Here is a 21,299-nt window from a genome sequence, read left to right on the forward strand (position 1 = left end):
GCCCCCGTTTCTTTAGGGGATCAAGGAGGAATGATCATGCGACATTAGTTCTACATCACCACTACTCCTTGATCCCTTAAAGTAAAGGGATACTTTAACTCTGCAAAACAACAAATTCTTCCAACAGAAAGAATTTGGCCTCAGTCATCCACCACATGTTACTCCTAAATGTCTGAAGAGAAGGAACCCAGACTTCTGAACTGTTTCCTTCTTATCAAACAACCAGCTTTAAAACTGGTAATAAATTCAGAGAGTTGTGATATTTTTACTTGCAAATATAAAGCTGACTTCAGGGCTTCTCCCTTATTACCAAGGATGGTGCATCAGTAACATTTGTAACTTTAACCACTCTGAAGGTGTGAATGAATCCACAAAAGTTTAAATGTCTGAAACTAAAGAAACCTCTTGGTAGAGGAGCAAAGAGAAGTCTGGTTGTCTTCTTTTCAAAAACTTTGGACTGAGTTAGCGACTCCACAAGCTAAAACTGCCATTTTTTAGCAAGTTGTTCGGTAAACAAATTACAGAAGCCACTTTAAACTCTAAGTATACTCTACCATTTGAACTACACATTCACAATCAGTTTGCTGAAAATATAGATTCAAAGTCATTGATATGAAAGTGCAGTTACCTGAACATTTGCTGTGTGTGCTCTTGTCAATCCAAACAGCCGCAAATGAAGGGCAAACAGGAAGTGGGAGATTCCAAGTCCATTTATAGAGGAGGGGGTGGCAGAATATACCAATAGGGTTGCTCGTCATTGTATTCTATTCTTTTATTTTCAACTTCTTTCAAATTTACTCATAATGCATTACTAAGGCTAAAGTTATTTTCCGTTATTTTATGCAATTTGTTTGAGCTACTGGAGCTTTCCTTCCAGATGCTTCTCTTTTGCGCTATTTAGGAATTTGTTAATACAAAATGCACATACTGAAACAGTCCAAACTCTATAGAAGACTTCTAACATCTGTGTGCCTCCCTGTCACCCTGGCATGTATGCTCATGATTGTACTGTTATTTAGACTTTGTTACAATTATTTTATGCCTCCTGGTGTGAAAATATTTGGTGAAATGTTTCAACTGGTTCAAAGAAGCTGTGGTTTTGATTTTAATTTTGACACGGACACGAAAAAAAAGTTAAATAGGTATCTTTATTAGCAGGTATATTCGGATAGATGATGCCACAACCAAAACAAATAAGAGAGCCATGAAAACAAACCCTAAATGTCCATTGTGATGAGCCATCGTGTATGCAAACTGTCTCTGCTCTCTCTGAGCATGCCTTTAAAACAAGCTCTTGTCCATGCAGTTACATTCATTTATTTATTGGTTGTCCTAAAGATCTTGCTGCCCAAAAAAAGTCAAGAGATAATACTGTACATTCAACATGCTCAACTGGCAGCATGAAGAAAAGCAGCACAGACATCGAATATCTTGAGGAGGTAAAAGGGTCTCACTGATTACAATCCGTTTCATATTTAAAGGGGAAGATACTGTTCTGATGTAAATACACAGAGATGCGCTTTCATTTCTGACAATGCTCAGTGGAAGTTTGTTGTTCCGGTGATGCTTAAAAGGCACAAAGTGAAACCAAGACATAGGAACTGAAACTTTAAAAGATATGTATCTACTTTTTGAACTTTGGCCAAAGTGAAATGTTTGATTCTGACTCTGCCTCTGATTGGCTGATCAGAAACTTTGTAGAATGTATGCAAAACTCCACATCCTAAGGAGCATCTGATTGGCTGGTCAGTGTTCCTCAGGGGCAACATAACTCACTTTCCATATTCAGGATCGCTTAACGATTTAAAAAAAAAAAAACATTTAAAACTTTAGAGACTAGAACCTAATAAAGTTTTGGACTTGGACACAATCTTTAAAGCCTCTTAATGTTTGTTTTTCATGATTGTCGACTGACCTTTCAAATAGATAGACCTCAGAGGACACTGCAACATATCATGAAAGAAATGTATTTGGTGGTGGGGAAAAAGGGGTGGAGCAAGGTGTGTTTTTGCTGCCTATACAACTATTGCTGTAGCTCTAATTATAGTGGCGAGATAAAATCCAACCACCAATCATCTGTGGACAGAGTCAAGGCAGCAGTTTCCAGTCTCTCTCTGCAGCTTCATAGTGAACGGACAGATACGACCACGCTTCCATCTGGAGTCTTTATCCCTCAGAGAGACAGTCACGGCCTCATCTATAAATCTTACGCTCTATTCTATTTCAGAACTGCGAACACCTAGAATCGGGAGAATCTGAGCAAAAAACATACAAACATGTTGTGAACGATGCCTCTGACAAAGACAGTTTCTCTTATCAGGTATTTACAGCATGGATGTTTGTTGCTTCTCTGAGCATGACAGTCTGTTGTGAAGGCCTCCCATTGGTGCTCCAAAAGGAGGGGCGGGGTCTTGTGGTTCCAGGTGAGATGGTGGTGGACATGCAGCGAGTTGGTTATCGTCTGCAGGGACAAAGAATACTTTGGTTTTAAAGAGACTGAAACGCATATTCTGTCTGTTTTTACCTGCAGGTTACCTTATTAAAATCATCACACATCAATGTTCTCCTTATAAATCAATACTTTAAGCACACCTGTACAGCATGACCAGAAAAATGAATCGTTACAGTACTTACAAGTTACTTGCCGTTGTGGTTTCAGGTGCTGTGTGTGTAGACGCCTCCTGCTCGGACGGAGCTGCGGATGGGGGACGACAGTGGGTGATGTCCCGGCCGGATGGGTTTTGCTGAGACACAGAGGGGCAAAATGGTTGCTCGGCAAATGTCGGTTTTGTTCCAATTGTTGTGTCATTTGTACCCCGTGAAACACTGGCGCACAGTTTGGTTTTTGATTTTTACAAAAGCGTTTGAAATACAGCGTGTGAAAAAGAGGGTTCGTAGTCTTTCATTTCTAAGCTTTAATGTCGTTTTTTTCTTTTTGCTTCAAGCACGAAAGTTGTGATTTTTCAAGGGCATTACACACACTTTTAGCTGCTTATTTTGATCTTTTTTTTTTATCCTTGACAAACATCTGTCTCATTAGTATCTGCCCTCCTTTGTCACACTAGATTAAAAAGTCAATAAAGGGGTAAAAAGCAAGCTACCAATCTGTGCAGAGTATCCCCTCCTGGCCATGTTCTTGGCTCGGACGGCCTCTTTGATGCGGTCCACCTCCTGCTGGTAGCGCTTGCGGTCTCTCATGGCGTTCTCCTTTGCCTCCTTCAGGGCGTTCTCCAGGGCTTTGACTCGCTCGGCCGTGGCTCGCAGACGCTTCTCCAGCTTGGGCAGCTCGCAGCGAAGGTCAGCGTTGTCTCGGACCAGCTGAGGGATGGTAACTCAGTATATGTACTCATCTCATCTCATGTCATGTGACACTTTTTCTTCACATCTCAAAATTAAAAGTAGTAGGATTTTCACTCTTAGTCTCTATCATGAAAGTTCAGCTCAAAGATTCTCTTTTCGCGTGTCGTACAGTTTCAGTTTACCTGCTTGTGGACCTTGGTGAGCTGCTCCAAGTTGTTCTCCAGGAAGGAGATCTTCTGTTTCTGGGCAACGTTGCCGAGGCCCTCCTCACAGTCCAGCTCCGCGCTCTTGAAACGGAGCACAGGTTCAGAAAAAGATATCTCAAAAAGCAAGCAGTCATATGTGTTCACAACGAGAAGGTGTACCTTCTTAACTCGTGTGGTGAGGTCTTGAATGAAGAGTTTTCGCAGGTTGTGCAGAGTCTGCAGCTCTTTGGCCTGAAAGAACAAGAAGAAATCGACGCCTCAAAGTTAGAACAGTTGCTTTTCCCTCGAGTCAAATGAATACTGAGTTAAGTCGAAGAAGAACATGTACTTTCAGCCCAAGTCATCCCTTACACTGATGGAGTAAACATCTGCTCTGCATTCCTCACTAATTTGAACACCATTTTCAAAAAAAAGCAACATAAAAGTACAATATCAACTGAAGCCAAAAGGTTTAAGGATGTCACGATCACCACCTGGATTTCCTGTTTTATTTTGAGAGCCCGGTTATTTCCCTTACCTCCATACAACCCTTACCTTGTCCACAACAACTGTGCTTCCCCTTTATAAGCAGCTCATCCACATTCACCCCTTTTGCCAGATTGCCTGCGGTGCTTCCAGTTAGGGGCTCACCAGCTCTGTGCCTCTGACGGCTTTTGGTCCTGCTTCTGCCAACTCCAATTCGACTGTATGTAAGTGCGAGCTTCTTGGATTCTCTGGCTCTGGACCTTTTCTGACTCTGCTCTCTGCCTCTGGCCCCTGCATCTGGACCTTCCTTGTCCCCTTTTGGAGGGTCGTTAATGTGACTAAGTCGTTCTGCACAGGACTGTTTTGGATTGAGTTACTCTGAAGAGATTCTGTGTAAACATTAGTTTAGGTTTCCCTAGCCTCCTGTTGGATGTTCTCCTGAGTTTTTTTCTTGTTCTGCTTCAGTTACCTGTTGTATGCTCTTATCTAAGGAATGGCCGAGTCTTCTGAGAAACGGATGCTGTTGGAGTAGCACTGGCCAACATCTCTGACTACACCACGGACATCAAGTGTGAGAACAACCTACTTAAAGAGAGCATCCTGGCCTCATACCCGTAAGACTTCTAACATGCTCCCCCGTAGTCCTCTCCGATACTATTATCACCTACTCTCCTCGCTGTTCTTTCCAGATCCTGCACAAGCGCCATCTGCTTTTCTGAGTTTGAAGCCCCAGAGCCTGATGCCCATATCATCTCCCACATTCTGTTGTCACCTGAGTTTTATTAAAGGCCTAAAATCTTGCTGTGTGGCTAATTCTTTGGGTCCTAAAAAGGATTACGATCCTTACAGCAGGCTTTCTAAAAGTTCTGCAACACCCCACAGCTAACACAAGCTGAAGTAACAAGTTTAAAGCAGTGAATCTTTTTGCAACAGACCTAGTGTGCTTTAATGGGTTTATCCAATAGCAGGCCTTGCTATTGATTGGCCAGGAGGGCCACTTTGCATTTTGCAAAGTAATGTTTAGGTTGCTCCAGGGCAGGGTTTACTGGCCGGTGACCGTGTGCTAAACTTTAGGTTTAATGAAGTGTCGGATCAGGTATGAGCATGGTTTCACATAAGGCACACAGATTTAAGTGAACCCTCATTAAGAAAGCTGTAGACGGTTAAAATTGAGACTCCAGTTTTGCAGAGGGGGGTTCGAGAGGAAGAAAAGCTTTCAGAGACTGGGAGGTTATTAGTCTGATCTTTGCAAAGACGGAATGATTTTTCAGCCGGGGTGAAAAGCTTCCATGATATCTGGATTGTAGAGGTATTGATTAAACTCACCACAGTCTCCTCCAGACCCTTCAGGTCTTCACCGGCCTGCTCTCTTTGTTCATTCAGCAGCCTGGGCACAAAAGAGAAGGCAAACCAAGATGAATGAAACACTTGGAGCTGCTTTGCCTGTATCGCATCCGATACGAATCAATAACTGTGCAGGGAGACGGTTCCTACGTGAGCTTCTGCAGCTTTGCATCCCTTTCCTGTTCCTCGGCTCTCAGTTTCTCGTAGTCCGACATGAGTCTCTCCCGCTCCAGTGACAGACCCTGGTTTAGACTGAGACAGACAATGGTTATCAATACATCTTTCATTTATATATATTTTTTTCCTCTTGGATGTTGTAGTGGAACTTTTGAGGTTGACTTGAAAGTCAATTTCTGGTGGTGTAAAATCTTTCTTCCCATATTAGCTTTGAAAAGTGGAGGCTGACTGCAGCCAGACTTGCTGATGTTCACTGAGCTCCTTCTCTTCAGCAGCCTCTCTTTGAAGCTATACAGAAATGTAAATCCCTGAATCACATGTCCCAGAACCCATTTTCATTGAATGCTGCATTGGTGAAACCCAAGATGCAGGATGGGATTTCATCATTCTTAAATATAACTCTGCATATGCTGCACATGGTCTGAGCTCAGGATTTATTGAGAAGTGAGGATGTTCTTGTTTTATCTGCCGTTTCTGAGGGTTGAGTGATGTTTCCTCACTCTGTGAGCTCATCCAGCACCCGCTGCTTGTCTTCGATCTCATCCCGGAGGCGGCTGAGCTGCTTCTGATGAGCCTCCCTGAGGCTCTCCAGTTGCTCCTCCAGCGTTTTCTGAAGGTGGAGAAACGAGTACACATTGAAATCACTGAAATATCAGGATGGCATCGCTCTCCGTTTCCAGCTGTGCGTTTTTCACCTTGATGTCCTCGTCTCCATCCAGCCTGTTGGTGTCCTCCTCTCCCGACACCTCGTGCCTTTTCTCTGAAGTAGAAGAATTTGTTCATGTTATGTGAATGTTTGTCCACTAAAATGAACCATTTTCAAAGTATCGACATGAAATAAAATCCATTTGAGAGGTGAAAGCTTCAGCTTTATCCTATTCTTTATAAACGTGTTTTTTCAAAAAGGAACTGTTTGCTTGTGTCATTTGGCGACCTGTACAGGGCATAACCCACCAGGTCAAGTATAATGTGGAGGTCTGCGGGGTTTCTGTACTAACCGTGAGCCTGCAGTTTTACAAGCTCTTCTGTCAGAGCGTCCTGGCTCTCCTCCAGCTGCCTCTTCTTCTGCTCCATGTTCTGCATGTAGTCGGTCAGAGACTTGATCTTGCCCTGATGCTGCGTGAACAACAAAATCTTATGGTAGATGCCAAAGCTGCTTGAAGTGTTTCTTGAGAACAAACATCCCAGGAAATGCCTAGAAGACGGGTTACCTGGGAGATGAGCAGCTGACAGGACGTCAGCTCCTTCTCATTGGCCTGGATCTTGCGATGGGCGTCGGCCTGGGCGCTCTCCAGCTGCTTGCTGCGATTCACCAGAGACTTGACCTCAGACTTCATCTTGCTGATGTAGAGACGGGCAACGGTGAACTCTTCCTCGACGGCCGAGCCGTTCCCTTTTGTCTCCGAGTTCTGAGAGAGGATTCCGAACGGAAAGGTTAGTTTAAGTAAAGCTAAGTTTCTGGAATTTATTTCTGTCAAATAATTCAATCTGTGCAGGATTTGACTTGGGCTAAATCGTCCTCACCGCTGCGGCCTTAACGTCGCTGGTGCCGATGATGGCTCCGATGTCACTCAGGTCGCGCAGCAGCAGGTTGAGGACCTCGGCGGCTCTCTTCCTCTGCAGGCCGTTCAGCTCCTGCAGTTGACTCAGCTCCCGCTGCACCACTGACAGCAGCGCCTGCCGACAACACACAGACACACACAGAAAAAAGAGTTTGAGCATCAGTGCTCTCAACACAGTCCACTCATAATTTCATTTAAGACACTAGTATTTGTTTTATGCAGCTCACATACTCACATTTTTACAGAAGTCTTGTTATCAACATTCGTGTTTTATCACATTTTAAAAACAGAAGGACGATAAACTATTTAAAAAAAAATACAAAATACAACCTTAAGAGTCCTTTAAAATGAATCTTTTTACACCTGATTAGCCGTACAAGAATAGCCTGGGTGCCAGCCGAACTTAGCCCCGCCCATAAAAGTTTTGGTCAGGAAGTTCGGTCTGGCTCTGCTCAGTTGGGAAATCATTATGCCCGACCAAGAATCGGTCGACCCAATCAGATTGCCAGGGCGGGCTTTATATGATGATGGACAGATGATCAACAGGGACATTATCGACTACGTCACTAAAGAGCTGAACACGGCTGCTGCTGGAGAGCTAGGGTGTGTAGATTCTGCCATCGAGTCTGTTCTACAGGATCTCCACATTGCATTCATTTTGAAAGACGAACAGAGGAACGCGATAAAGGCTTTTATCGATAGAAAATATGTTTTTGCCGTCCTTCCTACAATAAGTGTGTGTTGCTTAATCTACGTCACATACTACATTGCTCTGATTGGTTGTAGGTCTATCCAATTGAGCGAAGAGGCATTTTTTCTCCTGGTTCGGTTGAAACACGCCCCATACTCAAAACTCTATTGAGCGGTATCAGACTCACATTCTGACTAGAATCGTGAGTATGACGTAGTCAGGCTAGTACAAGAAGGCTTTAAAGAGGACACTTCCGGTTGGATGATGACAAACTTAGTCCGAGTTGCATTTTTTTCTTTTTTTTTTTTTTTTTTTTAATCCTCAAGCTTTGACTAATACCACCCTGAAGACAGAAGACCCCAACCCACCGTCTTGTGCTGCAGCTCCTCGGTCAGCTGCAGGTTGGCCTGCTCTCGCTCCTCGACTTCTTGGCTCTTCTGGTCGTAGTTGACGGCCAGCTCCTCCAGGGCCTGCAGCACCTCTTTCACCTCCTCCTTGGCCAGCTCATTCTCAGTCTGCAGGCGACACAGCTCCTCCTGGATCTTCTCATAGTCGCGCCGGGTCGATGCCAGCAGCTGTAAAGACGGAGTGTGCCGATGAAAATGAGCTGACGGACCAATAATGGCGCACGTCAACTCCGGCTCAACAATTTAACAAAACACTGAGAGGCAAACCTCCTCCTGATCCATCATCTGTTCCTTGAGTTTCTCAGCGAGCTGACTGTGTTGGTTGATTTCATCATCCTGTCGAAACAGAGGAGTGAGAGAGTCAGTAATAAGAACAATAATCTTCAATTCAATCAATTAAATTTATCTTATCAATTTAAGTTAATTATCGTTCTGTGGAGGCAATTTCCCAGAAAATTAGCCATCTTTTATCATTGGCAACAGTGGCAAAAATGTGATTTTCCAACAACTAATCTGCTGTAGTAACTTAGCTTCACTAGTGAAAGAAAACAGTGGTGGGCCTTTTAGTCATTTAGCCACTTTAGATTAGATATGACTACATCTGCAAGAATGTCTGGAGTTATCTGTAAGTATATATTGGTCTCAGACCTGAACCTTAACGGCCACATTAAATCAATAACATCAGCAGCTTTTTACCATCTAAAAAACATTGCCAGAATCAAAGGAATAGTGTCTAAACCAGACTTAGAAAGACTGATCCATGCATTTGTCTCCAGCAGATTAGACTGCTGTAACGGCCTGCTCACTGGGCTCTCTAAACGGGCTGTAAGACAGCTGCAGTACATCCAGAACGCTGCTGCTCGAGTCCTGACTAGAACCAGGAAATACGACCACATTAGTCCAGTGCTCAGGTCTCTGCACTGGCTTCCTGTCGCTCAGAGAATAGACTTTAAAACAGCTCTGCTTGTGTACAAGTCTCTTCATGGTCAAGCGCCAAAGTACATCTCTGACATGTTAGAGCCATATGAACCAACTCGGGCTCTGAGAACCTCAGGGAGGGGTCTCCTGCTGGTGCCCAGAGTCAGGACTAAACAAGGTGAGGCTGCGTTTCAGTTTCATGCTCCTAACATCTGGAATAGCCTTCCAAAAGATGTGAGACAGGCCTCAACTCTGACAATGTTTAAATCCAGGCTGAAAACAGTTCTATTTAGCTGTGCATATGACACCTGAAAGTATTTTATCTGCACTCTTCTATTTTAATTTAATTAATTAATGATTATTTTTATGTTTTATGGAATGATTTTATTGGCCTGCTTGTGATTTTATGTAGCTGTAAAGCACTTTGAATTGCCTTGTGTAGGAATTGTGCTCTACAAATAAACTTGCCTTGCCTGTGTTTCCTTATGACGCACCGGTTTGGTGATTGGTGTGGAATTTATTTCCAAATTTGTGTTGAATTAGCTAAAGATGGGACTGGAAAGTGTAGTGGTAAGATTGCCACCTTTCATGTGGGTGACCTGGGTTCAAGTTCCCTGCATCAACAGTACCACCCCCAGTAGGGGTCCTTAGGCAACACCCCCGTTACCCCACCTGTAAGTTGCTTTGGATAAAAGCATCTGCCAAATGCATAAACATTAACAAAAATATGTTTGTCCCGTTTAGTCAGGTTGGAGGCTATGTTCATTAAAATCACACTTTTGAGATTTTGTACTTTTAAAGCTTGAAATCATTGTAAATGGTGGACACCTAACCCGCAGAGGATGTCCAAGATTTAACTAAGTACTCCTGGAACTAAATTAAAACCAGTCTTGAAGGATAAGAATTGCCCCCAGAGGTCCAGATATAATTAAAATTTAAACAGAGCCCTGCTGCACGATTATTTAAAATGAGGCAGTTTAAACACACGCACTACAACCCTGTAAGTTTCTAGAAAAAGAAAAGCAAAGATGCAATCCTGAGGCCCTGCAGACACCAACTATGGTATTTCGACACACACAGATTATTCTATACGTTTGCTGCCCATCTTTTGACATGCAAACGCAGTTCTTGGCCTCTGAAAAAGAATGATCTGGAAAACTCCAGCCAGAGTGATGATATTTTAAAAACCCTGGTTACAATTTTGTCTCGTGAACAGGGCAGCAGGGTGTTTTTCTTTGGCCTGTGCTGCTATCTCCTTGGTTTGACATCAATTCATATGCTGATTTCCCCTTTGTTGCCATGGCAGAGAGGAATGCCAGAAAGAAAGCGCTGGCGCTGTCTACAGAATTTTTAAAATGTCTGCTCATACATGTAAATAATCCAATACAGAAAGAGCTGTTTCCGGTTCAGGATGAGACCCAATCAGACCTCTAGTGGTTTTGCTTTAGTAGTTCTCACAAGTTTCTTCTCTGTTGTCTCTGAAAGAGCTGCTTCGACTTTCCAGCTGTTTTCTTTGTAAACAACTTGTAAATAAGGAAAAAACTTTGTGTTCATTCATGTGCAAAAGCCCTAAGCCGACCGGACAGAAAACCCTTTCACCCTTGACTGCATCTAGAAATTCTGTCCATAAAAGTTCTTAAATGAATTGCCGACAATGAGCAGCTGTGGCGGAGTCCGATGCCCATTAGAAATGAGTCTAACTTGCTGCCAGCAGTGCGAACCAAGCTCTTGCTTCGGTGTTACAGGAAGCAGATGGCCACAGGTACATAAGCCTTATCCAAGTCCACAAAACACACCAAGACCGGTTGGTCAATCCCTCACACACACTCAAGTATCCTTGGAAGGGTAAAGAGCTGGTCTAACTGTCTGATGTTACAGCCCATTTATTTGAGGTCAGACTAATTCAACCTTCACCTCACAAACTCATTTAACTTCTTTTTATGAACTATTCTCCTCAACGTCCTGGAAATATTTTGCATCTTTTTTTAGTTTCACGTTGATTCTAGAGACATTATAACTCTAGTTGTGACAAAATAGCATACTTTTATGTACTTCAGTAAGGTATACAGAGGACGGTGGTGAGCATGAGGTTTGATATATTTTGCTGGTACGTATAAAGCAGCCAAAGCAGCACAAGTGCAGTTGGGATACATGTGCATCAGCCTCAGTCTCACCTTGTCATCTAGCTGCTTGTACAAGTTGCTGATGTCCTCCTCATATTTGCCTTTTTCTTCAGTGGACACAGACACCCCTCCTGCAGTCGGCAGCAGGTTGTCGATGATGGGAGTGTTGTCGTACGGCTCGACATTCTTCTGATCTTTAGAGCTCAGCTGCTCGTCCTCAGGAACGTTCTCCCCTGTAAAACACACCCGTCTTTTTAGATCTCTTACTGATTTACTCTTTTAGGCACATAAAAGAGGACCCCTTTGTCACACGATAAAGGGGCTGACACGATCAAACAGTTTCGTCTTATTATGCACCGTAAAGAGGGCTGTTTATAGCGGTGTGGCCTCGGGGTTGTTTGAGTTATTGCTGAGTTATTTCATAGAGGCTTAGTTCAATTGTGATGGAAGCCAAGAACCAATGAGAAGAAGAAAAAGACGGATTGAAAAAGTGATGAACTGCTACTGGTAAATGGTTTGGCGTGAAGCCAGTGTCTGACTCATGCCAGAAACGCCGCATCAGCATTATGCGTTCGTGTCTCTGTGTACGTGTGTGTACACAACATTAACATGTATGAGGTGCAGGCTTGGGCTGCAGCTGAGCCGATTGGATGCTAAGGGGTGGGGGTGTGTTATCAGCATCCACAAGAGAGTTCAACATATAAAAAAAAAAAAAAACACAATAGCCACAGGCAGGACGAGGAGGAGGCGGGGTTACGGTGGTTACTATGCAACAGAGATGGAAAAATCAGAGCGAGGATGCTGCGAAGGAGACACTGCAGTCTCAGCAGAGAGGAAGGAGGTGAAATACAGAAGCTAAAAAAAGGGAGTGTAATAACCCTGATGTAGTGTGTACGAACAATGTTATGTGACTGTTAAACAATGGATCCACTATTAGATTATGCCTAAGGTTGGATCGGGTATTATATTCCGGAGAGTGTAGATCACATTATCAATGTTTCAGGGTATCGGTTTTCACATCTATAACTGCTTGTTGAAATGATTTTTGTTTTTTATCATCATAAAACTTGAAGCAAAATCAGAGCTTGTGAGCTAATGAAGCAGTTGCTCTTGTATTTTTTCTGTTTCTTCAAAGTGGAAATATGAAAAATGACTTAAGAGGAGGTCGTTTAATTCTTGCCCAGCAGGCAGTTCCTTTGCAGAGTCATTCTCCGCTCCTGGATCTGTGTGTTACAGCCTGGGCTTGACCCGATGCAGCGCTGCAATGATTTGACGTGATGGACTAAATGTATCTTGAGGCAATGCGTGCGGGTTAGAAATCTTTCCAGATTTTCGCCAGCGCCACAAAATGTCAGCATGTCACATGAAATCAAAACCTTTGTGGGAACCGAAGCGGCTGCAGTCTGGGCGGGTCAGGGACTGGGAACCTCCTCGGTGACAACAAAACTCCGTCCTAATTGGCTGAAGGCTTCACTTACGCCGTGAAGTGAGACATAGTTTGTTTTCTTGCAGTAGTGCGCGCGTGCCATTGTTTACTACATTCAACCATATTGTATCAAGAGTAGTACAAGGCGTTCAATGTAGCAATGAAGGAGAGGACCAGTATCTGGAGCTGAGAACACACCTTATCCACACATAAATGTTAATCTTCCAAAAAGTAAACGACTTAAAAGTGTACGACGAATTATTCAATTTCCCTCGTCTGAAGTTCAGCCACTAAGAGTTGGAACTAACCCCTCTCTTCGTGCCTCAGTTTCTTTGATCCAGCGTTGAACTGGACCAAGTTGTTGAAACAGACGATGAGAAGTGGGGGCTGCACATGCACAGTCCTTTGCTGAGACCCTCAAACAAAGTTTATGCACTGTGCTCTTATTCCCTTCTGAGGCTGGTGGTATGATGGGAGATACATGCTGTCCAGTGCAGCTGACCACAGAACATTTCCAAGCGAATCTGGCTTCATCGTTACGGCAGGTTGGATGCAAGCGGGCGGGGCTCAGAGGTGGAAGGCTTAGCAGAGGACGCAGAGGTTTGCACTGCAAATCTGTTATTTTCAAACCAAAGGGGCCCAAAACAAGCTGCCAGGGTTGTGTTTTTTTCTGTCTTTTGGGGTTGGCAGTGCCTGCAGACACCTAAATGTATGCTCTCAAAGCCAAGAAGAAAATGATGAAAGAAAATGATCACTTCTCTCTAGTCGGTATTCCCACGAGACAATCTGCTGTGAGCTCACTCACGCTACTCAACTCGGAAAGGGTTCTTAAAGATCTACAAAGAATATGTTGACAACATTTCCTGTCTGACAGGGATACGTTTGCCGACCGATTCCAACAAAAACCCAACCGGGGAACCGATGATGTCTCCTCTTACCATTCCTCCAGCGGTTCAGTTCAGCCTCCAGCTTCTGGATGATGTTTTTCAGACTCTTGTTCTTGTCCTTCTCCTTCTCATACTTCTTCTTCCACTCTTCAGCCGTCAGCTCCAGGTTCACAGACACCGTGTTCTTGATGGTCTTAGCTCTAAACGGACACAAGTATTAGCGGTCCACCAGCTGCTTTCATTGATTGTGCCCGATTAAAGTTAATATCTGCAACTGACCGAAAGCTTCTGCTATTAGGGACTTGAACTTTTTACACTTCTTAACAGATTTAGACACAAATATTAGCATAAGATCATCCTGTCATTTCAGTGTTCCTATCTGGGGTGTGAAAGAGCCCTTTTGTTGTCCTTCGAGCAGCTCGCTTATTCCCGTGATCTTTAGAGAGCCCTATGGCCTGCTTGCTTAAAAACGCACCTTTAAACTGATCATTTCACAGCTGATCATCTCCACTACTGCTAATAAAACAGGATTAGAAAAGTAGAACACAGTTACTGATGAATGAAAACTACTTCATATTCAATAAACATTGGTACGTGCATCACAACTTAAAGAAAGTAAAGATTAGAAATAGCACGTTGTTGTGGATTAGACCGAGTGTTGGAAGACAAATAAACAAGGCAGCAGCACGGTGGTGATCTATAAAAAGGAATGGACCCAGTTGCACAGTGGGAAACTCTGAGCCATCTGGTTGTTCGTGTGCAGGACTGACGTCAACCAGAGATGCTAATGAGACGAATGTTTACCCTCACAAACAACACACACTGATCAACGAAGATGAAATACTGTCGCTTCTGTGGTCGGTTAAAACAGACTTAAGACCAGCAGGAACCGGCCGTGCTGCAGCACACGAAAAGGTAGCAGTTAGACCTACTCATAACGAGGAAACACATGAATCCTGCTAACTAGCCGGGCCAAAAACCGATTGATTCGACACAACAAATTATTCCAATTTTCTCTCTGAGGGAAAAAAATCCTCAACAGTCATCACATAAGAGTTTTACAGCTTATTCAGTGAAGTGCTGAAATGTCAGAGAAGCTTCCAGCAAATATGTCATTAAAATAAAAAGGGACAAAAAAAATGTATCCTGACTTCTTCATGAGTTTGAATACTTCAAGAGTGATTTCGACACATATAAAAGCCACATGACATGATTTTCTATTTCTGTTGTTTGGCAGAGGAGAGGTTGAACAGCCCTCGCATTTCCCCCGTCGAGTTTGCAGAGGTCATCCAGCATGAATCAGAAATGGAGGTCATTTTAGGAAATAACGGTGGTGGGTAATATCAGTGGTGTGCAGACACTGCTCTCTGGTTTACCTCTGCCCAAACATGAGCGTGGACTTGGTCTCGGCCTCGTTGTAGATGGACGGTGAGCAGCAGATGATGATGGTGGTGCGACAGTTTCCTCCCAGAGAATCCTGAAGGATCCGAGTCATCTTACTGTCTCTGTACGGCACGTGGGTTTTCTGGAAGGATCGACAAAAAGTTGTTCTCGCTTTTTTCACACTTATTCGCATGCGCGAACACGGAACTGCGGGTGACTCACTGTTCCCTCAGCCAGAGCCGAGATGACGTTTCCCAGCGCCGACAGAGATTTGTTGATGTTCTTCGCCTCATCCAGCACGGCTCCTTCAGCTCCGGTCTTGCTGACCTGTTTAAACAGACAGCTCGGACTTCTTAGAAATCGCAAAGTTCGGCCGCTTCATTACCGCAACAATACCTCGATCTTTCTGATCTTACTCTGACCAACCTTCTCGCTGCCAGCCAGGTCGACCAGGTAGAGTTTCCCTGACAGTTTCTTCTCCGTCTCAATGTTCTCCTGTTTGATGTTGATGAGGAAGATGCTGTGACTGCGAGAGCTGTGCTCATTCATATCTAGGAAATGGGTAAATCAGTAATAGTGAAGAATGGCTCCTTGAAGAAAATAAGTCCAAAAAATCAAAGTTTAAAGAAAAGCACAAGCATCAATCTACTTATTAGTTGCAGAGCTTTGTCTTTTCGCCATGATAAAGCTGTTTCTAAAAACAGAAGTTTCTTGCTGCTGAAATCCAGACAAATTGATACATACTAGTCACTGCCACGTGCCGATTGGCTTTGCCCTCATCGATGACATCCATCACCTCCTCCGGGCTGGACACAAAGCGCTCAGTACAGCCCTGAGACAGAGTGTTTTGGTGTTTATAACCACAGCACTACACTTAAAGATGATGTCACTTCTGCTCAGCGGCGCCTAGCGTGGAAATAAGTGACGGCTACAACAGGTCAACAGTCAGACACACTAATAGAGGAGAGCTTAGGAACTCCTATTCATATGAAACCAGTTAAAGTAGGGCTCGGTAGTAGCTCGGTGTATTTAACAGAAAAAAAAGATGCATTTTATTTCTTACCAAACTTGCAAAATGAGAGAGAGTGTGTTTTCCCTTCCTTTTAAAAGTCTTGCCTTAAAATTTGACGATATAAAACTTGTCGTGGAGTAGCTTCTTCCACCTGATTTCATTTAATGATGAATAACAACTTGTGGAAACATCACTGAACCACAGTTAATGGCCTTAACTGAAGAACTCGTTCCATCAACCGAAATCACGATGTGTCTGCAGTATTGTAAAGAAAATGGGATAGTCTTCTTGTTAATCTGGTGTAAATGAGTTTCTGTGAGAGACTTTTTTCAATCGTAGACCATCAGCAGCAATAGTAAACTTCTAATTCCACAAACGTTGGGCGGCAACTCTTTCAGGGGGACATGTGTACGATCTCCTACTATCTCACACTAACGTCTTCATTAAGGGACAACACTGTCATTTATTACGTGGATGGATCGCATGGATATTTGGGGCCTAACCTGCCTTTAATGTTTTCACATCATCTTCATCTGAAAACTGAGCTTTAGATTTGAACATCTGCAACTCCGCGGCAACCGAGGCCGCTTCATCACAGCCCCGAGTAATCCCAACCACAGTGATGGCAGTTCTGTGTGATCTTAAAGACGGACTCTGCAGGAGAACTTTGCAGGCAACACACGTGTTGATGTGAATGTACTTTAGAGACACTGCTCGGATAACCAACCTTAACATACGGCACTCTGTTCTTGTCTTCGTGCACAGCGAGGTTCGTCTTCGACACTTTAAACAGAACAAAACAGTCCGACTGGCTTTTAAAAGTGATTTTCAGCACAATAAATCCATCCTGAAAAGTGGGCTTAGGATCAGATGACTTAAAATTGCCCTCACATGTCGATCTAAGCTCACTTACCGTCCAGCAGGTCTCTGATCTTGTCCAAGTAGATTTCAAAATACGAGACCTGCACAGAGAGAACTCGGAGGCTTTAGTGCTTCCCCCGTTTTACTCAATAAGGAATCATTTTGTTGGGTGGACAATGCCAACATAGTCAACAAACATGCCTTAGTTTATAAAAAAAGTTAATTAAACAGATTGAATTAGAGGCAATCAAAAAGTTATATTCTTAAATTAGACGAAAGGGAAACTATATAGTTATATATATGAGCATGAGAACACATAACAACATGCCTTTTTCTCTTTCTGTAAATTTAACATCTTAAATGTCACAATTGTGGAGTTTGTTACCAATCAAACCCCACAAATGACTTTCACTTTGCAGCAGATTCAATCATTGGACTTCAAAACACGAGCAGACGTCTTCCAACAAACTTTTTGCACCTTGATGTGAAACTCGAGGTTCTCGTCCATGGAGTAGATGTGGTCAAAGATGTCGTGGGCGATGCGAGGGATGATCCCCATCAGCTGGGGGTCGTGCAGTTTGCCCTGAACACAACAACAACAAACACCCATGTTTTCACCGGTCACCTTTACCGCTGAATGTCAAAGGCGGGGTATGGGGTACATCCCTCCGGGGATGTAAATGTTGGGTCTTTGAAGGCAACACTGAGTTCATTTAAAGAGGAACATCCTGTTCAAAAGAGGAATTAAAACTTTATGTAAAAACCAGAGGTCACGGATCAGCTCGGGGAATTAAAATGAGGCTTTGAGCTTCTGTCTCTGTGGATTAGTCCACCAGCTTAGGTCATTTACCCTGATGACGAGAAACGCATGCAGAACATCTTTTTTTGATGATACAAAAAAAAGTTTTGCACATTCCACTCAGAAAGTCTATAGTAAACCGTATAAACCGAGGAAACCGGGTCCTCATTGTTTTGTTCTAGGGCTCTGCTGGCTTTGCCCCGACTCTAAAGCATCATAAGTCTGTTGCACCATCCCCGCCGCTGTGCTCTAATCCCCCCCGACTGTTGATCAAAGTTTGAAATATAAGTAAGGATTTGGATTTGGACTGATTGATTGGCAGACTGTTTGGCAGTGAAGACGCTGCGAGTAACCCCTCACCTCCATGGTGTGTGTTTTCCCAGATGACGTCTGTCCATAAGCGAAGATGGTCCCGTTGTAACCGCCCAACACATCTGGAATCCGAGAAAGACACATCAATGCCCGGTTAAAAGTCATTGCTGCAGTGCCATTGCATAGAATAAAAACAAAAAGGAGGAGGAGCAGATAAATACGTGAGCAGAAATGCAACAGATGACAGCAGCATGTCGCCAGCTGTCCCTCCAGCAGATCCACTCCTTACCTTTAACTATCTGTTTGGCACACTGGTCATACACTTGCTCTTGTGCGGTGTTGGGAGGCAGCACGCGATCGAACACGTACGGTTTGCCCTGTTTCAACAGAGAGAACAATGATGATATCAAACAGCAGCTTAACCACAAAAGGAAACTGGAGAGATGTCTTCAGGGACTCGGCTCAGCTGTGAACATTGTTTCATACCAGCGAGTAGTGGCAATATTAATTCTCTAGCATGAAACTAGCTGTTCATTCAGGGGACTAGGCATCCAGTAAAGTTTTCCCCAAAGCTGTTTCTATCTCCTCTAATGTTCTTCAGCATAGTTTCCTCGTAGTGTTGACTGCTTGTTTCACTCATATGTCTAATCAGCGCATAAACGCACCCCATGGACATGATGACAAAGCTACACTCTCACTGGAAGCATCTTTTTAACGAGTCATTGCACCTCGCCTTCGGGCTAATAGCCGTTTTTATCAATGAAACAGTGGACACTGCTCCACCTGATCCCAGTGTGTCTTCTAAATAAAGGCCAGAGCCCTGAAGCAAACTTCCGCACAAGAAAGGAAAATCAATCAAGAAAAATCCAACATAAACGGATCAATAATTGACCAAATTATGGATAAAGATGCAGATTTTTGTCAGATGGGATTGCCCAATAATGATGGGCTATAAAGCATCCCTGGGTTCAATTTATTCCCCATCAAAAAAGTGTCAACTTCTTTCACGTCAAACATTCGTCTGAAGTTGATTCATTTCATTTCATTGGGTAAGTAAACTGCTGTTTGTGGCACTCTGACACACTGCATTGACTGGCTGTTGGCCTAAAACCCCCCAAAAACAGCCACACCGTCACAGAGCTACACTTAGAAACGATACATGCAGGATGTTTGGGATTTCAATGCTCCAGTGAGTTTCTGGGTCTCTCAGTCAGCTCATCCATCACCCCTCCAAACCCTGTTCCCATCCCGACTCTTTCTCTCAAGGGGAAAATCCTCACTGCTGTAAAAAAAATAAATGCTCTCAGCATTTGCAGGTAGCTGCCGCAGCAATTCGTCGCCTCTGAATCCCCAAATAAAATCAGTGGGACGACTGACACAAACAGTATCCGCGTGTGTGTGTGTGTGTGTGTGTGTGTTCTTCTGCACTTGTGCCAGAGGACGCAAAGCGGTGACGTGCGTGCAGTTTGTCTTTGTTATTTTTTGAAGAGAAGTGTGCCTGAGCAAGAATGCAACAGCGTGAATAATGTAGGGGGGTGGATGATCTGCATCTTCACCCGGAGGGTTTAGTCCCTGTTTATGCTCCTGTCTGTCAGACGGATTGTAGAAATCTGTTCAAAAATGAGGATTGACAGGAGTTTTCTTATTGCACAGGTCGAAGTAATTGCCACGGCTGTTTCGAGAAAGCGTGGGACATAAAATAAACAACAAAAAAAGAGTTTTTGACTATTGGTTGAGCTCCGAGACGAGCTGCATGCGATTTAAATATGCCTTTAGGAAGTCATTTGTGGTACATCTGAGGAGCTGTTTGCGCCACCCACCTCCAATTCAAAATATAAAACAAGTGCCAAATCTCAGGCTGGGCCGTGCACACGGAACAAACATGCTATTAATAAAACCTTGACTGTGTTTCTGTTGCTTCATGTACCAGCTCTTATGATGGTGAGCCAGTTTTATGAATAGTGGATTATTAATCCTTGGAGGTGCTTGCAAGTCTGCGTTGATCACTTCTAATTGGAAAACCGACCAGAGCGCACATCTGCATATTTTAGTAGGCATTTCATAGTATCAACGTGTCAGTTAATATTACTTCATGTAACCGTGATGCTACATATTTCTATAGAACTGTAATAAAAGCCAACTTTCCCACTGCTGTAAACTCCTCTGGAGGACCAGAAGCTGATTGCGCACTTAGCATCCCGCCTGCAGAGGACACTTTTCTCCAGTGTTTCCCCTTCACGCGCGTCACCAGCATCAACATGACAACAATCACACAGACTTGCCGTTATAACCACGGTGTCGTCCTCCTTGAATTTGGGGATGTACTTGTCTCCTCTGTTGATCTCGGACTCGTTCAAGGGCCTGAAGCGGCACATCACTCTCACCCCGCACTCCGCTGCATCCATCATGGCTGCTGCTGCTGCTGCTGCCACCGTTTACACCGCCCGCAACAAATAAACGCAGCCACAACAAATAGATAGCGGACGAAGAGGGTGCAAAAAAAAAAAAAGAAAAGAAGCGAGGAACCGCCGGCGGGGCCTTGACGATTCTTCTGCGATCGACTCAGACTGCAGCGTTTGATTGGTTCAAGAAAAAAGAGGGTCACACCATTACTGACAACCAAATCGTTCACCAGGGGTTAAAACGTCGGGATTCCTGGTCTCTACACCCCATGGAAGTTGGGATCCGCCAGGTTCATCCAATGCGCAAATCGTCCTTTATGCAAGCCGAGTGTCTGCGAGTTTCCTGATCTGCGCCATGGCCAAACGGGGTGAGCCGCAGCGCTGCGTCCCGCTATGGAGCTCACACCTCAGTTTACGGGCCTCCCCCTGCGGCGGTGTCACTCCCAGCCGCGCGACGCTCGACTATTACGCGGCTTAAGGGTGCGGGAAGACTCGGAGGAGCTGCCCAGTTTGCAGAGAAGGGCAGGGAGAGGATGCGCAGGGGACAGCCGCATTGACTTGACCGGTAATGAGGGCGCGCTCCCGCACGACGCCGAGGCACGCGCCTGCACCCCGCATCAGCACCATAACTGTCACGTGCACAAACCCCTTCGGATTCATGCTGCATCCTTTAGCAAGGCCATGTAACCTACATTGTGCCTCGTGCTCAAATTGAGTGAGTTTATTCTCCTCGAATTTGAATTGTCATGCATTTTCAGTGACTTAGTCCGATGATAAGAAAACAAGTTGTGCGTTTCAGAGCAATTCACCAAAAGTACGCCGCAATAAGTATAGTTTATGCCGACTTTAGTGTTCTTTGACAGATTTTTGTAATAGATTTGGGATGATCACGTGATCACCAGTGGCTGCCCATGACAAGAAAGAATGTTTGGTGCTAGAAAATTATTAAGTTAATGTAAAATGACAAGAAACTTACACTTGCCAATAATTAATCGTTTATTTATCTATAAAACAATCTGATTGT

At 44.0% G+C, this 21,299-nt stretch overlaps 1 protein-coding gene across 1 annotated transcript; it reads right to left on the minus strand.

Annotated features, from left to right (window-relative positions):
- Positions 1-1,129: 1,129 nt before the first annotated feature.
- Positions 1,130-20,874, minus strand: LOC142391668 (kinesin heavy chain-like). Its single transcript, XM_075477638.1, has 26 exons — positions 20,156-20,874; positions 18,163-18,250; positions 17,922-17,995; positions 17,241-17,345; positions 16,815-16,863; positions 16,629-16,684; positions 15,634-15,721; positions 15,316-15,440; positions 15,112-15,216; positions 14,883-15,031; positions 13,558-13,706; positions 11,245-11,426; positions 8,420-8,488; positions 8,114-8,320; positions 7,017-7,169; positions 6,704-6,901; positions 6,491-6,608; positions 6,188-6,252; positions 5,993-6,102; positions 5,466-5,567; positions 5,298-5,358; positions 3,666-3,737; positions 3,483-3,587; positions 3,102-3,318; positions 2,635-2,744; positions 1,130-2,461 (listed from the first exon to the last, which is right to left on the minus strand). The coding sequence occupies exons 1-25, from the start codon at positions 20,279-20,281 to the stop codon at positions 2,656-2,658; spliced, it is 2,862 nt and encodes a 953-aa protein (XP_075333753.1). The 5' UTR covers positions 20,282-20,874; the 3' UTR covers positions 1,130-2,461; positions 2,635-2,655.
- Between the last annotated feature and the right edge of the window lie 425 nt (positions 20,875-21,299).

The sequence above is a fragment of the Odontesthes bonariensis genome, chromosome 11, assembly GCF_027942865.1.
Source record: "Odontesthes bonariensis isolate fOdoBon6 chromosome 11, fOdoBon6.hap1, whole genome shotgun sequence".
In the NCBI taxonomy this organism is placed as follows: Eukaryota; Metazoa; Chordata; class Actinopteri; order Atheriniformes; family Atherinopsidae; genus Odontesthes; species Odontesthes bonariensis.

Coding starts and splice junctions, on each gene's coding strand:
- LOC142391668 (XM_075477638.1), bottom strand. CDS start 20,281: ATGATGGATGCAGCGGAGTGCGGGGTGAGAGTGATGTGCCGCTTCAGG. Junction 6,253..6,490: donor TGTAAAACTGCAGGCTCACG/GTTAGTACAGAA, acceptor CTTCTACTTCAG/AGAAAAGGCACGAGGTGTCG. Junction 2,745..3,101: donor GGGATACTCTGCACAGATTG/GTAGCTTGCTTT, acceptor TCTGTGTCTCAG/CAAAACCCATCCGGCCGGGA.